General features: G+C 40.3%; 1 protein-coding gene across 4 annotated transcripts in view; it reads right to left on the bottom strand.

Moving 5' to 3' along the window:
• The window catches only part of cacna1aa (calcium channel, voltage-dependent, P/Q type, alpha 1A subunit, a), an 89,247-nt gene that overhangs the window by 31,968 nt on the left and 39,201 nt on the right, over positions 1-18,078 (bottom strand). For 3 of the 4 annotated variants that reach the window (XM_085403639.1, XM_085403638.1, XM_085403637.1), the window contains exons 17-30: positions 16,739-16,806; positions 16,474-16,580; positions 14,021-14,071; positions 13,017-13,185; positions 12,148-12,743; positions 11,709-12,058; positions 11,498-11,621; positions 8,645-8,774; positions 8,149-8,208; positions 7,939-8,051; positions 1,011-1,110; positions 667-827; positions 344-484; positions 53-254 (exon numbers count right to left, since the gene is read on the bottom strand). In XM_085403639.1, the coding sequence (XP_085259765.1) occupies positions 53-254; positions 344-484; positions 667-827; positions 1,011-1,110; positions 7,939-8,051; positions 8,149-8,208; positions 8,645-8,774; positions 11,498-11,621; positions 11,709-12,058; positions 12,148-12,743; positions 13,017-13,185; positions 14,021-14,071; positions 16,474-16,580; positions 16,739-16,806 (2,372 nt within the window). The remainder of the gene's footprint in view (positions 1-52; positions 255-343; positions 485-666; positions 828-1,010; positions 1,111-7,938; positions 8,052-8,148; positions 8,209-8,644; positions 8,775-11,497; positions 11,622-11,708; positions 12,059-12,147; positions 12,744-13,016; positions 13,186-14,020; positions 14,072-16,473; positions 16,581-16,738; positions 16,807-18,078) is intronic. The other variant, XM_085403640.1, reaches the window with a different exon arrangement.

Below are 18,078 nucleotides of genomic sequence, written 5' to 3' on the forward strand. Positions count from 1 at the left end.
TGCATCGTGCCTTTCCATCATGCAACGCTCCAGTTTCGGAATCCTTGCTCACCTCATTCTTTTCTAAACTGTAATCTTCCATCATCTTGTCGCCTTGTTCCTGGAAAGTGATGATAATGAGAGCTACGAAGATGTTGACGAAGAAGAAGGGGAAGACCACGAAGTACACCACGTAAAAGATGGACATCTCCATCCGGTATCCTGGACTTGGGCCCTGATTCTCGTAAGTCGCATCGACCGAGTGTTTCAGCACCCTGAAGTGACAGTGAAGTATTGTTACAGGTTGTCAATATCCACACTTGCTCTATTTATGAATGAATATATTCACATATAGGCTACTCACTGCGGCCACCCCTCTCCAGTAGAGACAGTGAAGAGGGTGAGAAGGGCCCAAGCCACATTGTCGTAGTGGAAATCGTACTTCTTCCACTCCCGCTTCTGCGCCCTCACTTCGTTATCACGTTCGTACACCAGATACTCGCCTCTGAAAAACACAAAATCAGCACAAGGACTGAAAGGAAAAAAACTTATAAACGTTTGCATTAGGTATGACACAGAGGATGGAGAGGAGACACTTTAATCTTTAAGGATTAAACCAAAAGTTATGCAGGTCACCAGGACATTTTCACAGCGCAAGGTGAAAGGAGTTGGATTTTTTTTCCTGACCTGCAGTCGCGCTCAAATTCTTTGGATTCATCAGTGCAGTAAAAAAAACGCCCCTTGAAGAGCTGAACAGCAACCACAGCAAAGATGAACATGAAGAGTAAATAGACGATCAGGATGTTGAGCACATTCTTCAGAGAGTTCACCACACAGTCAAACACAGCCTGAGGACAAAGCAAGAGAACAACATAATATTAGGGGGGGTTAAAGAATAATAGATGATGGTAGATCAGGGTGTAATTTGTTTAATTTTCTTGGTTGTTGTACTTACCTTAAGGTAGATTTCATCAATAATCTGTGTAAAAGTGAAATATAAGTAATGGAGTCTCTTTGCTGCGCAAGCGTACCTTGAGTTTGGGAAGTCGTTTAATAGTCTTTAGAGGTCGTAGCACTCTCAGTACCCTCAGCGACTTGATGGTGCTGATGTCTTTTCCCTTGCTGTTCCCCCTACACGTGTTTACACACCAAAAACAAAGAAGACATACATGTACACACAGGAGAGTGAAAGTTACAAGTCTCAGCAGACTTAGTATACGCAGCACATGAAAGCCTTAATCCTCTCGATTCCAAAATGGCGATGGGCAGCCATTTCTTGATGGCATGTGTGTCCGAGTTAACTCAAAATCAATGAGTAACTACGTCTGGGTTAAGTGCATAGCAACGCATGCAGCATTGCTATCAGATTACGCTTTAGCCTTATTCCTAAGTGTGAGGATAACATCGTAGCTACATGCTAGAATTAGGTGGGGATTTATAACTAGAGTACATGCTATGGGAACAACTGATATCATTCCTGTCTGAATGCTATCTCCCTTGTGTAGTGTTTTGCAATGTATTTCAATGCCTTTCAAAAACACTAAAGCCTCAGTTTGCCCATGCGCAGTTAATGGTGAAATCTGTTCATGCTGCATTGAAACCTTGCTTTCCATGCTGCAGTATTTCTTCTTTTAAGCAGCAGTTTGAGGGGTGGAGAAATTTATTCTATAGAGAGACATTTAGAGAGAGAGAGTTTAGCTGTACTCTCAGCGAGAACAAAATTGTATTCTGTCGTAGGGCAGTTGAGTAAGAGGAGCAAAGCAAGGGGCTCTTCTGCTCGTCACCGTAAATGCGTTAAAAGTTTTAACACATTTTCAAAACGCCTTCAATTTCAAGCATATGCCACAATTTGGTAGTGTTGTTGTGCTTAAAAATGGGAAAAACTTTTTAAATGAACAAGCCAAACTCTCTCTTGATGACTCATCTAGTTAATTTCTATAAGCTCCAGGATTAGCTTGTTTCACAGCATTGTTCAGACAGCATGGAATCTTGTCTTGCATGGTTTTTGGCCAAGACAAAGATTTTATAAAGCATTTCCCAATGAAATGCTGAGCCAAACCTCTCTTTGTTTTTTTTCACTTTGGCAGTGTAACTGTCCAGGCACATATGCCATAGAGTGTTAAATTATAATAGACCTCAAAGGCTATGTTCAGACTGAAGACATGGCAGATTTGTTCCTTAAATCAGATGTTGTGATCAGACTTTCCTTATCTTCAAGTGTTACAGTCGGATTTGTGCTTCCAGACATTACCAACCTAGCTTTATGGGTTTCTGTGGTAACGCCATAGGTATCTCTCTAGCTATAGCAAGTAGCTTAAGATCCCTAGCTACTTGCTATAGCTTCCAAGGTGAAAGGTGTTGTTGTCCAAACTTTCTGAATAGGTTTCTGTAATCTAGACATGTCAAATACTGGATTTGGGCTGGCACTGTGTACAAGGCTGCAGGAGCCTAAAGAAACAATGCAGGAGTTAACTGATGCTGACTTTATGTAAACTGGCTGCGATTAGTTTAATAGAAAATTTGACTGTAATTCAAATGCCCTGATTTTAACAAATCCTCACATATCCAGTGTACAGATCAGGGTGAAGAGGTCACTGAAAGTGATCCTTAGGGGGGCAGCAGCTGTGTATACAGCTGCCTGTGTCTTACAGCTGTTAGACCAGATGGCAGACTGGTGGTGGCTGTGTGTGTATTTGCACACAACCACCACTAATGTGTATATCTGCATGAGTGTGTGTGTGTGTGTGTATGCAAATCACTGTGTCTGTGTTTTTATCCATCTTTGGTTAAAAGTTTCTTTCTTGATCATGTTCATATCCATATTTATTGAAATAAAAATGTGTGGAAAAACCTGCAATTAAAGCACAAATATCTCCTTTGCATCTGTGTGAATCAGCTGAGGACCTGACAGAAGTTAAGATGAGGTTTAGTTGGGTTTGAGTCCGAGTTGTTCCATGGTGAACAATGGATTTAAAAAAAAAAAGAAAAATAATATAGACAGATACACATTTCAACTTTGACAATGGATGAATGAGAAGGAAAGAGATGTGTGATCAGAGAAACAGATACCAAGAGTGCAGAAGAAGAAAATGAGGAGGAAAAAGTGAGAGAACTTTACCCGCTGCCGCTGCTGCTCGTAGTCCGAAGAGAGATATGAGTAAGAGGTGAGAACAACAAGACAGAGGAGACAAGGTGGGATAAAGAAACAGAATGGGACACAGAAAAGGAAGGATTTTGAGGGAAACATCCATATGAGAGAGAGAAAGGGGAAAAAAGAAAAGACAGTACCTTCTCTTGTTAGATCAACCAACCTACTCACACATTCAGATAATCTCTTACATTCACAATTTAGCCCCCCCCCCAAAAAAAAAAAAAAACAACAAAACAAAACTGCTTGATGAGTGTGCAAGATTTCAAATGGTAACTAGTGCTACTCTGAAAATGATCTAATGTGTAAAACGTCATGATTAACAATTAAATATTCAAATTACTATTATTAAGGACCAGCAAGCCCACATATAAACTCATTTCAGGCACATAGCAGAGTAAACACTACCTGGTGAAAAAAACCATCTTAGAATGTCAACGTGCGCTTCAAGGCAAACCAAACTTGATTAGTCATCATCTCTGACTCTGAGCCTGTCTGGATCTGAACCTCAGTCTGACTGCAGAAATATGAAGGACAGCTGCATAAGTGGTCCAAGACACAGCAGCCCTCAGACCAGAATAATTTGATTAAGGGAGTGATAAACATCTCCAACAAGACTTCTGATCGCTTCAGGAGTGCTGTTTGATTTCACCAATTGAATTAAGGTACTATCTGGATGGGTAGGAATCTTTTCTTACTGGTTCCGATCTCCCATCAGCCATTAGCATGATAAACCTCTACTATAGTCAAATTGGGCTTGTTTGTTCATTTTCTTCAGATTAAGGCTACATTATAATTCATACTCAACATTTCCACTGGATGAATTTGGTCTTGCAGAGAAGATACACAGAGAAAGAAAATTCAGCAGTGAAACAGAAAGAGGTTGGGACACACAGAAAAGGTGGAGACAAAGATCTCTGTATATACAAACAGAGAGACACAAATTCAACTAAAATGAGGGGAAAGAGTGTTGGTTAAAACACACACACATATAAAGATGATTCACAAAGAGTGAACGTCTTGACAATGGATCACCTCTACCAGAACCGTGGAGCACCTGCCATGTTCATGAGTTCTTAATTCAGCTGGACTTTAACAATGTACTACGGCATAGTTATAAAGTGAGCAGATAAGCTGGACAACCTAGTTTATGTTAGATTAAACCAAAACTATTTTAGCATAACTGCATTTGAAAGCTGGAAGGTTTTTATTAGTTGAGATTATTGGTAACTTGTTGGGTTTAACTCTTACCCACTGGTGGGGATAGACTGCTGAAGGCACAGACCTGAATCTTGGTGAAATAATTCACGACTATTCCCAGTGACCGTGCCAAAATTTCTAACATTTTTGCCATAGTTCCAGAGACTCTCATTAATTTCAGTAAACAAATTACCGAATGACAAAAAAAGCCTATTTCTTCATTTAAGCGTGCAGAATATTTTCTTCGGTATATCTGGAGAAATACCCGTGAAAGTGCACTGTTTCACAGACTTTTCCGAGACCAGAATGATGAGAAAACTAAATACATTTTGAGTGTCGTCGTGATGTATGATAAAAAGAGGTGGAAGAATGGACACAAAGTGCAGAGGAGGAGCAGTTCAGTAAAGGTGGCATAAAAGATGGGTCATTAGGACCGCAAAAAAACCCCAACTGTTTGAGGAGATCTGAGGGGACAACGTCACAAGATATCATTCTGGGACTATGAAAATCCAAGGTGTCATCTTTAGTTCAAGTCATTACTCAAGTGTCAGTTTTATTCAATTCAATTCAATAAAACTTTATTGATCCTGAAGGTTGACCCCGAAGGAAATTGGGTTAAGGCTACCGACCTTTGCCAGCGCCGACTTACCCTTCTGACCATACATACATTACACAAACATCACATGGGGAAGACAGGTCAGAGAGGTATAAAGTCAAAAGTTCAAAATGTATTAATTTATTTGTATCACTTAGCTATTCCCATATTAATTTGCAGTATATTAATCGAAGACCTCAAGTGGTTAGATACAGAACACACTCACAGAGTCTCTGAAAGTTTCTCATTTCAGTTCAGTTTAAATAAAACTGTCAAATATATTCGGATTAATACAAATTCTGTACTGTATCACCTATTTACACTTACAGGAGCTGCTCAGCCTGGAAACCCATACTATGAAGCTCCTAATTCATAGTTTTTGTGTTGTTGTTAAATTCAGAGGAGGTTGGGAACTCTGCAGCAGTGTGTTGGTGACTTTTCTACACTGTGTACCTGCCTAACCCTGCTTTGTAACTTTTGTAAGGTCTGCCATATTGTGGTTGTGGTCCATTTTGCAATAATACCAGTTAAGGTTGACTGTGGAATATTTAAAAGGGAAGAAAGTTCATGAACTGACTTGTTGTAGGTATGGTGTCTTATATTATCACCATGCTTAAATTCACTGAACTCTTTAGAACAACAAATGTTTGTAAAGGCAGACTGTATGGCTAGGTGCCTGATCTGTGGCAAAAGCTGTAGTTAAAAGAGTGTGAAGCCCAAAACTTTTGTCCATAAGTGTATGTTACTGGTGTTTAAGTTAAAATGAGCAGAGCATCCTCCATCCAAGAGGCTCCAAGTCCACCAACTTCAATGACCCAACACAGAAGAATGCTAGGTGCCTTATAATCCAAGTGTCCAAAAGCTCATAGCAGTTTAAGCTATGTAGGTTTGCTTTCAGTCACTTCCACAGTAAAAAACAATATCCAGTGTCTTCACATATTGCAGACCTGTGTAAAAATCTATGGTATATCATTATCATTAATTTGAGAGCACATATATATTATGCGGAAACATATCTACTAGGGGTGCAACAATACTCGTATCGATATTGAACCGTTCGATACAGTGCTTTCGGTTCGGTATGCATATGTATCGAACAATACAAATTTTTTTATTTATTTTATCAACTTTTCTTCTGACCATGCTGTCTGTGTTGAGCGCTCAGTGGATGTGCGTTCGACTACTCCGCCTAGGCTGCACTGTCGAGTGCAAATCCACTGAGCGCAGCGCGAGCTAGCAAGACAGAAGCTAAGCTCGTTGCAACATGGCAACTGCCTTAACGCTACCCGAAATTGAACCTCCCCCACCCTCATTCAGAGCTGGCGTTTGGTACTATCTTGGTTTTCATGTGAAGCATGACCCTGATGGTAAGCGCGTCATGGACAAAAGTAAAACAGTATGTCGGATGTGCCACGCAATGCTCAATTTGTGGGAACTAGTGCGTTAGCACAGTTAGCTTGTTAACGTGTTAACGCCATCCAGCCCCACGCACGGGGCGATCCATGGTAACTTGTTAACGGAGATTTGCCGCGTTATGGCGTTAATGTCATTTTAACGAGATTAACGCTGACAGCACTAGTGGGAACACAACAAATATGACTGCACATTTACGCCGACATCATCCTAGTGCAAAGACAAGTGGAAGCAGACAAAAACAACAAGCACGCATGCTACAAACTTTACCCGGATCATTTAGACAGAGCACATGATTCTCCTTATGGGGACCTGATATGTTTAATATGCTGCTGAGAATATAGCCCAGAAGAAGCGTATAGTATAGCTTTTATTTTGAAAAGAGCCATTTCTCTGTTATAAACTCTCTTTTCCAAAGATGAGTGATTTCTCGATCAGATAGATATTTTTATTATTATTATTTTGTTGTTTCAGCAACATTAAATTTAAAAACTGTACTTTTGAGTTAAAATATGGTAAATGGTAAATGGCCTGTATTTATATAGCGCTTTACTAGTCCCTAAGGACCCCAAAGCGCTTTACATATCCAGTCATCCACCCATTCACACACATATTCACACACTGGTGATGGCAAGCTACATTGTAGCCACAGCCACCCTGGGGCGCACTGAAAGAGGCGATATAAATATATATTTATAATTTTAATAAATGACAAATTAAAAAGGCATGAACATTTTTTTGTATCGAAAAAAATATCGAACCGTGACACCAAAGCATCGACCCGAACCGAACTGTGAATTTTGTGTATCGTTGCACCCCTAATATCTACATATATGTGTATATATTATATCCAAAACATGACATCACATTAATACAGACTTCTAAATCTATAAATTGCTTTATATTCTCACATACCATGCAAAAGCAAAATTCATGCTTTGTACCAGCATAGCACTTATTATCTACAGCCTAACTCAGTAATCAACATGTAGTTGTATTTTTATCTTTACAGCCATGCAAATCAAGTAAAGATTAAAGTACCTGCTTTGTAGTAGAGAACGTAGTTGAGAATTTTGGTGACCTGGCCGGGGTTTGCATGGGCCCTTTTACTTTAGAACGCCCTGGGCACTAAAGGGTTACAGGTGCAAAGGGTGGTCCTCACCTCTCACATGGGGAGGTAGATAGGGAGAGGATGCTGGGATCTATTTTATAATGTGGGAGTGTTTACGCAGAAGCAGGAAGGAGCTTGAAATAGGAGGGGCTTAAAAATTAAAGGACTGCAGGAGCAAAATGTGAACGTAAGAGAAATGAAGTAAGGACATGGCCAAAAAAAGAGGACAGGTCTTTTGCACTCTAAATAAAGGTAAGACTTGGGTTTATGGTGGAGGATAACAGGACACAAGAGAATGAAAAAGTGCCAAGAGAGAAAATGTATGCGAGTGAATGAAAGAAAAGTGTGTAGGATAGAGAAAGTAGAGGCCAAAAATCAGCCATGGTTGAGTGAAGAAGAACAGGGGACGCTGTACTCCAAGGTACCAGTGAGAGGGGAGAGGAGCGGGAGAGGAGAAAAGAGAGCAGAGGGGGAAGCAGGAGGGAGACTTACGCTAAGGCGTAGGCGTAGGCCACCAGAGCACCACTAACCACTATAAAGTCAAGGATGTTCCACAAGTCCCGGAAATAAGAGCCCTGGTGCAAGACCAACCCCAGATCCACCATCTAGAAAAGAGACCAAAAACAAGGACCCATTACAGCCTTTATCAAAAAGAGGAGAATGTTTGTCTCAACACGGAGGAAAAATGCTGATTTGTCTCACCTTTACTAACATCTCAAAAGTAAAAACTCCTGTAAAGACGTAGTCAAAATAGCGCAGAACCTGCACAAAGAAAAAGTGAGCATATGATGATTTTGTATTATAGATAAGTGCAGTGTTGCACTTATTTTGCATCATCTGATATTATATTACTAAAGAAGGCAGTACTTTAAACTTCAGCTGTTTCCTGTGCATGTGTGGTCTGTGAGTTTGTATCATTTTGCTGAGTCTGAACACAGAAAATCCTGAATATTGTGTGTGCCACTTAATTGTCTACCCACTATAAAACTGTCAATAATCATTTTAAGTGCTGGATTTATATGTTCTATCTCATACTCTATATAGTTAATTCATTTACTGCTCAGACCTCCACGCACGTAAGGCTTGGGAGATGGCAAAAATAACCTTGAGAGTAAATACAAAAACTAATAGATAAATTATATGCATAATATTTTTGTTGCCAAAAGAACCAATAATACATGTATGATGAATTTCTTACATCGTTTCGAGGGGAATTGGGCCAAACAGGGTCTTCAGCTGCCAGGGCAATACTGCTCATTGCAATGACCAGCAGGATGCACATCTCAAAATAACGCAGGGTGCAAATGTAATGGCATGCTCGTCGAAACCTAGGAGCAGACAAAGATATTTGTTTTTCTCTTGCATTAATGCAATGCATACCATTATGTTTAATTTATAACTATAATGAAGGCCATTGTGGAGGCTAAACAAAATTTAAATCCCTCTCAAATACTCAACTAATGTTTAAACAGCTCTGTGTTAATGTTTACACAAACTAGACCTGCTCATTTGCTAAAATTAGGCTTTGTGTCTTCAACAAATTTTAGCAAATGACCTCTTTTCATGCTATGCCAGCACAGTCTAGAATACATGACATCATAGCTGGACTGGCCATCGGGCGATTTTTTGTTTTTATGGGCCGATGGATTTTTTTTTTTTTTTTTTTTTTTTTTAGGAAGGGTATATATAATGAAAGGTGTTGGATTGGCCAATTGGTCATGATCGACTCTGGGCTGGACCAATTACAGCCGAGGAGGCCGAATGCACCCGCCCCCTTGTTTAGCAATCACGTGATTTTCGCGCATTGCATGCCGGGAACTCGTGGCAAAACAATCCAAGTACCGCATCAAACGCAAGCATTTGCAGCACCGCAAAACGTTCATTCTCCGGTTCCAATACCTTCTTGTTTTTTCTTTGCCGCACAAAAAAGGAATGTACAAAACGAAGGAGAACAATGCCGGTCCGTACAAAGACAGACTCGACGAAAAGACAAAGAAAAGATACGAGGAAAAATCAAACCAGTAAAAGGGTTAGACCCTTACGAGCACACAGAGGGACAAAATACGTTAGCGTGCTGCCCAACTTTCACCACGCTCATATTTATAATTACACGGTTCTTGGGGTGAGTGCATACACTCATGAAGTTTAGTAACTTCAGGTCACTGCAACAAGCCCAGGTACAGTTTACTGACGGAGGGGTACAGGACCTTGAAATGCACCGTGTAGAACGAAAGACCATCGTACGAACAAAGGTAAGTTTACCAGTCTCACAAATCGTCTTCATAAATACACATTCCTTAACCGTTTATTAATAGGACCTTTGAGCTCAACGGTAATTAATTAGCAGTGGAAATAATTTCTGGTTCATTACAGAAATGTAGCAGTGACAATAATACTGTATGCTGTAATCGCACTGGACAATTAGTGATACAAAAAAACTGTTTTATCCTGTGAATAAACGTATATGTTTTTGTCAATGTACCATAATAACAGAAGCGAAACGCAATATCGTGTCAGGACAATTCACTATTTATGCACAATAAATAAAGGAGCATAGCGCGACAATTTCTGTTCAGCGCCAGACTTGCTTGTAACCTATATCACCAATTATGTTATGAAAATGACGCATTAACTACAACAGCAGACTGACCTTTGTGGGAATGCTTGGAGCAGACTAACCTGTGAGCTGGAGTGTTCTGGGACGTTATATTTGGTATATCCAGACCATCCGTCGGCTCTTACTTCGGAAACATGGCTTAAAACATTTCTCTTCAACGACGTAATCCGATTAAAAAAAAAACGATCGGCTTCCTGTGGCTGTCATGCGACCGGCTGTTGCAGTTAATAATACAACAGCTTCTTGCCATTTTTTGTGTTTCTTTTTATCGCTGTGTAACTGAGTTCAATTGAAAGCCTGCGTGCGCTAGTACCTCTTGCCACAAGTTCCCAGAATCCTTTGCGGTTTTACCCCTGAATGACGTCACATTTTCAATCTTTATCCTGGTGGGCCGGTCTCTAGTCAAAATGCCCGGGCCGATTTTTTGTCCCAGTCCAGCCTTGCATGACATTATGATTGAGCTTCATTTGAAATAGTTTTTGAGATAGTGACAGGCAAGTCAATCTTTCCATCAGCACTGTGGGCAATTGTGGGACCACAGTAGAAAAGCTAAAGTAAAGCAGGGTTTACCCAAATATCAATCTGGGAATCCATCAGTTTGTCAGTGGCCGGGCAGTGGCAGTCTTTTCTTGGTTTCTGGTGTAGCTATCAGGATCAGATAACTGATATGTGGTTCATGCCTCCATTTTCCATCCATTGGGCAAACCATTGTAAGGTACAGACAATTTAATAGACTGCTAAATCCACACCAAACTGCATCAAATTAACTAAAGAGGCAAGAGTAGCTGTCTAGACACTAACTACATCCTTCCCTACCCTCAAAATATTATACCAACAATCAACTTTATCTCATACTTTTGGATCAAAAGTCAACTACAATAAAGCTGACTTTTGACTGTGCAAAGTGTAGGCAACAGAAAACAGCTATACAGCATTAGAGGAGTGGAGATATGGACATTACTTTTTTTCACTGCACAAAAGGACAAGAGCGTGAAGGTAAAATGGAAACTGCATCCATTATAGTATTATACTGCTTCATCTCTTTGCAAACATCTGCACAGACAGCATGCTAACGCAAAGCTAGCCAAGAATGATGATAAAGCTGAGTGCATGTTGACCCCAGCCCAGCAGCCAGAGCCTGAACTTCAACAAGTAACAAAAGCAGTGATGAGCAGTCAGGCTTGCAGCCTCTGTTTTGACCTGTTTATGTTTCTCATGCTTTCAAGTCTCTTTGGGCTGGTTTTCATCTTTTCTTTGTGTTGCTGACTTTGTGTTCACACTTAAGGAAAGATGTGTCCTCATTAGGATAGGGATTTAGCCAAAGGTTTATATGGTTAACTGGTAATTATGAGACAGTGTGTTTCAGTTTGCAATTTGTGCATATACTACGTGTGCTAGCCTGTGCATTGGTAATTGTTAGTACGTATCACTTACGGATTGGTGGTCGAGAAGATGAACATGGAGCTATATGGAGGCATGGGCCTAGGCCCTCCTTCCCCTCCTTCCTCATCATCATTTGTAGGAGGTGGCAGAGGTTCAGTGTTGGCATTTTTATTAACTGAAGGTAGGAGGAAAACATTGTAAAGAGCTATAAAGTAGCAGAAGAAATACAAAAGAAAAGAAAAACACATCCATTCACCCCTACCTTGCAGTATGGCATTGGTGGATGGAAATATGGGCATGTCCACAGCAGTATAATCAGGGTGGGGCAGCCTGATCACACTGTTTGCACGGTGATGTCCGACATTCCCATAACTATCCAACGTGACCAAACTTCCACGAGTGCCACTGTTAGCAAGATGAAGGGCAGATCCAAATCCAGGGGTGACAGTGTGACTGGCCACTGGATAGGGGCGACCCTCGCTAGGTGGTGTAGAACCAGACACCAGTTTGGTGTTCATGAGGTTGTCCATGTCCTCACTGTACTGGCTATTCTGCCTTGAGAGACTCTTTTGGATGGGCCGTGTGGTAGATAGGTTTGGGACACTGCAGTCCCTAGGAAGAGGTCAAAGAAAGAATTACAGCCATCAGATTAGAGGAGATTGTAAAAAGGATGACTGGAAAACGAAAAATGAATGACATACTTCCTTCTGTGTGAGCACATACGCTTCCCCTCGCCCTCTGTTTGGCTTCCACGCCGGCTTCTTCTTGACCTCTTCTCACCGCCATTGCCTGCTCGCTCATGCTCTCCTCCTTCCCTACTCCCATCCACTCCTTTGCTCTTATGTCTTCCAGATTTTCCAGCTCCTCCCCCACCTTCCTCACCATCTTCAGCATTCTTTCGATGTGACCTTGGCTTCCTGTGTTCGGACTGCCCTCCTCCTCGACTCCCAGTCCGCGTGTGGTGATGGCGCCTGGATACCCTCTCCTCTGAACCCGGCCCAGGAATCACTGTAGCATCCAGACGGACATGAGAGCTGTGGTGATGCTCACTTTTGCGGCTCCGTCTACTCTCCGTGGATTCTCCCCGCTCCATGGGAGGTCTGGGTGGACCTGAACCTCCTCCACCATCCCCTCCCACTTGGCCATGGTGCTCAGGATGGTGCTGGCTGACACAGAAGTCTGAGTTGTTGCCAGTTGTCTTGTTTGTGTTGTTATTACGATTTTCATGGGGGTCCACCACTAAGGGTCGATCAAGATGGGTCTTCATGTCTGGACGGATGTGACGTGAATAGTTGACCTGCAAGGAAACGAATGGATAGCGAAACAGCACAGAAGGAATAATTTCAAATTTTGTAATTCATGAGAGGAGGCAAAACTTTAGAAGACCTACATTTCAGTTATATATTGGAAATTTCCAACCAATATTTAGACCATAGTTGGTAAATAAGCCACCGATAAATGATTAACAAGAACAAATGAAAACCAATAAAAGTCATCATCAACACTCGTGGCCATAACTTGTGTACACTGATAGCACAAGTCTAGGGGCCCTTTTTGCCTTTTCCTTTACATTGTTGTGCTCCTCCCTCCCTGTCCTTGCCTTCCAGCGGTCATCTGCGTCCAATTCGTTATAGAGGGCCTCGCGGCTGGATGCCAGAGTCTGCTTCCTCAGCTCCTTGGTGCGCTGCTCCCACACTGACTTGCTGACTCCCTTAATGTGGTTCTTCTGCTGCTCCTTGCTGCAAAATGAAGAATGGTGGAAAAGGTAGAAAGGGATTGGCCTCGTTAAGACCTGCTTTAAGACTTGATGCTATGCAAATGAACGCACAAAGACATGAGAATGATGAAGTGGAAACCAACACTAAAAATATAAGTACATCAAATAGCAAGGACATAAAGACACACTGGGGGCCACAGACACTTAAAGGGTCATTTGACTGGACCTATAAAACAACGCAGCTCTTAACAGAACAGGGCTTTGGGTATCTGCACAGCTTGCCGAAGCACAAGGCAGGATGGCCCTATTTTGGTAAACCACGTGGGAAACAGTGTGGAGGATAACACTGAGGCGAGGTCCGAATTTGTTCAAATTATACACAACTAATCATCCCATGGTAAAGTACATACAATTTAATGGACAGATTTTGTGCAGAGCAAAAATAGCCATTGAGCTGAATTGAATGGTTTATATTAGTTAGAATAACTGATTTCTTGTTTTTGCAAAAAGATGAGATAAAAAAACACCCCCAAACTGTCAGTGACCACCTCCTTTCTTACCCTCCAAAATTTCTATCAACTTTAACTCACTTTTCTCTCAGGGCCAACAGTCAATGACAATAAAGCAACAGCCGTAGGCAACAGAAACAGTACTTTAAAAAATAAGCCAACATAAAGAAAAAGCTAAAAAAAAAAAAAAAAATAAGCCAGATATGTACAATAATTTTGAAAAAAACAGATGTTACGAACAAAGGGCCAAGAAAAGGATAGAGATCTAAAACATGAAAAAAGCAAGGAATGGTTGTAAAGTCAATAAACAGAAGGAAGTCATAAATGAATAAACAAATAAATAAATACCAGTCCAGAAAGGGGTCAGAAGCGTTGTGACACTCACTGTGTACTTTGTTGCTGAGGAGGGAAACAGCTGGTGAGTGAGATGACACAAAAGAACAGAAGGAGGATTTCATTCCAAAATGGGCTATCCATTTATTTTTTTAAAAGAAAGGAAAAAAAACACAAAGTGCCAACTCTAAAAAAAATTATCGCTATCCACGACAAAAGTGTTACATGTCTAAACTACTAAAAAAGTAAACTATAATCCTGAAATCCAAAAATGGAAGCGAATCTTAGAATATTTTTTGTCAAAAATTTAAGCATTTTGGAATGCAACCCTTCGTACACACAGACACAAAAGACACATACACACACTCAACAAAATCCATTTTCTTCTATCACTCATTTTCCCTTCCCAAGTGCTGCTGTTGTGCGCTGATCAGTTTTACTTCTTTATAATGTACTGCACATGTTTACCCTTCACTCTCTTTTTCCACTGAAGCTCCTACATTAAAAAAATACTTACCAAAATATGGTCCTGTGGGTATATCCTACATGACAACATACACTGGCATTATGACAACATGTTTTAAAATTTTAATAAAACATGTAATATCTGCATATTTTTGACCTGTACTGAAAACTGATAAACCCTGAAAAGCTTACAGTAAGATTTAAAAATAAACATTTTAAATATGAAATGCTCTGCTTTGTCTTAAAGAGGGTTAGGGGCACTTAAAAAAGTAGATACATTTTGGTCATGAATTTATTTCTGAATTCAGAATTTGTGCATGATCCTCTTCCTAACACAAAATAGCACGCTAATAATTTAAAGGACCAAATCTATAAGGACAACCTAATTTAATATGATTTTTATTGTTTCCAAAGGCTTCTTTAAGCTTATTAAAAACACAGTGCTGAAACTTTTAAAAAAATTATTCACTATCATTAGAATAATACTTCCTAAAATGTCTTTGCACTCTGTTTAGAATGCATGGCTGTTTAAGAGAGAGCAATTTCCTTTTGAGAGTACAAACTGGACTTGTGTTGCCTTGGTTTTACGTAGTTTTCTCTGAGTCTGCCATATCTTCTTAAGAGATTCTTCATGCACCACTGATGTCCCCAAGTTTAAAATCCCTCCTTGGGAAAACAGGGACGATCTCCTCTTGAATTTAAATGTCTTTCTGTCTCTATCTCTCTCTTTCTTTTATTTGCACCACAGAAATTAGGGATTTGGATTTACACTGGCACAGTAGAACGTAAGGCAATCTGCAGCCCTACAATGCTTAAAGCTTAACCGAGACTCTATGGTAAACCTCTGTCCTACAGTCTGCTTTCAAAAGATTCAAGCAATTAGGCAGCATGGTTTGTGAAGGTTGTTTTTCTGGATAAATTTGGACAAAAAACCATGGTAACCTAGAGAAGAAATGCTGGATACTATACCAAACCGACATTACCTGAAAACTTCTTTTCTCACACACTCACATACATCCACACACATACACACATACAGACAGATACACATAAACTGTAGTGAAAATAAGACATATTTATATCATAATTCCAAGTAAATTAAACTGATTACACAGACACAGATGGTCACTTCATAGTGAAGCACACTACACGGCACAAACAGTAACAAGAACCTAAGCGATTCATAAAATGATGGAAATGTTAATAAGCATATGTACGTGTGAGTGTATTGAGCTAAAACTCTAGGGCATGTTTGTTCATTGTACCTGCGAGTGACAATGAGTGAGCACAGTCTCACACACCAAACTGCTAAGGACACGACTGTGCTATTACGTATGGTATTTAAAAACAAACATGGTACTCCTGTGTTGTGCTGAACGTATTTTCATGCACGTATTTGTATCTGAGAGCAAAGTGTGTGAACTTTACCAGACGTGAAAGTACAGAGCCTTGTGTGTACAGAGAAAAGGGATCAAAGACTAAGACGAAAAGTAAAGGAGAAGAAAGAGATGACAGAGAGAAGGACGAGAAGCAAGTATATGTGTGTTTAGGCTATCCCCAATTTCCTTTCCTTGCCAGATAGATGAAGACATGATTTATTCCACTATGATGACAAAATGGCAAAATATACAGAGAATTTTTACATTCATGAACTTTAAATTTTATATTGAAACAGAAAAAAGTCAGTTTGGAAGATGCTATTTGATCAATGAATATATTGCAATTCTAAGAAAAAAGTGGGGCTGTGTACTTTTGAAGGGTAATTAGTCAATAAAGCTCATTGTGATGAAAGACTATTTGCAATCACCAACATCACCACACGTTCATAAGGTGATGAAGTGATGTTTTAAGAATCCAAACTTGAACAGATTATGGTTCACTGACGGTTTTCCTGACTTCAAACACTCAACTGTGCTATACCGTCCACTTCCCAAAGTGCTGAGTCCGACATAAGTACTAGACTCCCAGATGGTGACACAAAAGTAATAGAGACAGAGACTCACGCTGCAATGGAGAGGTTTGCAGCAGATAGTGGGCTAACTTCAGCCACTTCCTTGGCTTTCTGCAGGGCAATCTTCTGATTGGCAGCTTCCTCTTCTTCCTGTTCATCCTGCAAATGTGGATTAGAAAATAAATCAAAACCCAAATATGATAAAGGCAGGAAAAATTCACATGAGGGAAGCAGAAGAAGTTCATTGATTAGAGGAGGATAACTCGTGGTTAATGTGTTAGTGTAAGAAACTGCACTCATATTAGACTGTACTATACCTTGGTCAGTTCCTGTGCGTTGGCCAGATTGTCCACAGCGATGGCCAAGAACACATTCAGCAGAGTGTCTGAACACAGAGTTAAAAGCAATCCAGCATCTGGGAGATTGTTTGTGCAAGAGAATGCAAAATGTAGATAAAATAATTGGCTAAGCCACTTATATTATAATGTACCTCTTGGCAAGTTGATGTATTGGATTGCAGCGTATCATTATTGCTACAGTATCATCCTTGATACAGATCCCTTAACAGTGTGTGGTTCGACTTACAGATGACAACACAGGTCTGTATCAGTATATGCCAGGACAGTGGATTTATCAGAATCTCAATTAGGATTATGACAGTGACATCTCCGTGTTGACAATCACTTTGGTATTATAATCCCAATTCCAGAAAAATTGGGACGTTGTACAAAATGTAGATAAAAACAGAATGCAGTGGTTTGAAAATCGAATAAAACCCATATTTTATTCACAGTATATCAAAGAAAATATCAAATGTTTAACCTGAGAAAATATACTATTTTAATTACTGACAAAATGCTAGCAATCTAGATTGTGCCTGACAGAGGTTTAACCTGCGTGGCAAAGAAAGGGATTTCTAGAAGTGTTCCCAAGCCCATGCAATGATTGACAGAATCACAGAATTCTGTCTGTTTTCAATGCAGTGCCACCTGAAGGCGAGCATCCATTTCAGGTTATTTAATATTCGAAGATTCAATGTATATATTCCTGGTTCTGGTTCTTTTAGTTGTTTTTCTTATTTGTGTTATATTTGTAGTTTCTGGTCTTAGTTTTGACATCTGGGGCCCGTTCTTCGTACGTCGCTCACTACATCCAAGATCAAATGACACATCCAAGATCAAACCATCGCGCTAACCGTGAGCTCGCTAATCCGGTTCTCCGAACACACCTTCCGTTGACGATTAGTACAGCTGGACGCAGTAATGTGACATCACTGGGTGTCGTAAAAGGGGCTACGCATCGATAGTAGAAACATTGATCGGCAACCCTCTGATTGGTCGGCGAAAATGTCGAAGGAGTGCGCTCGGCTCGGTATTTTTCGGCAGCAGAGCAAGAACTCTTGAGTGAGGGATTTCAGGAGTTTCAGAGTTTAATCAGAACGCAAGGGAACACTGCAAAGGCTGCAAAAGCAAGGAGAGAGGGCTGGCAGAAAGTTGCTGACAAATTAAACTCGTAAGTAATTTAATAATAATAATAATAATATATTGGATTTATATAGCGCTTTTCAAGGTACCCAAAGCGCTTTACAATGCCACTATTCATTCACTCTCACATTCACACACTGGTGGAGGCAGCTACGGTTGTAGCCACAGCTGCC

This window comes from Rhamphochromis longiceps, linkage group LG4 (assembly GCF_057381845.1).
Source record: "Rhamphochromis longiceps isolate RC_006_pf linkage group LG4, R_longiceps_female_GT1.1, whole genome shotgun sequence".
Taxonomy (NCBI): domain Eukaryota; kingdom Metazoa; phylum Chordata; class Actinopteri; order Cichliformes; family Cichlidae; genus Rhamphochromis; species Rhamphochromis longiceps.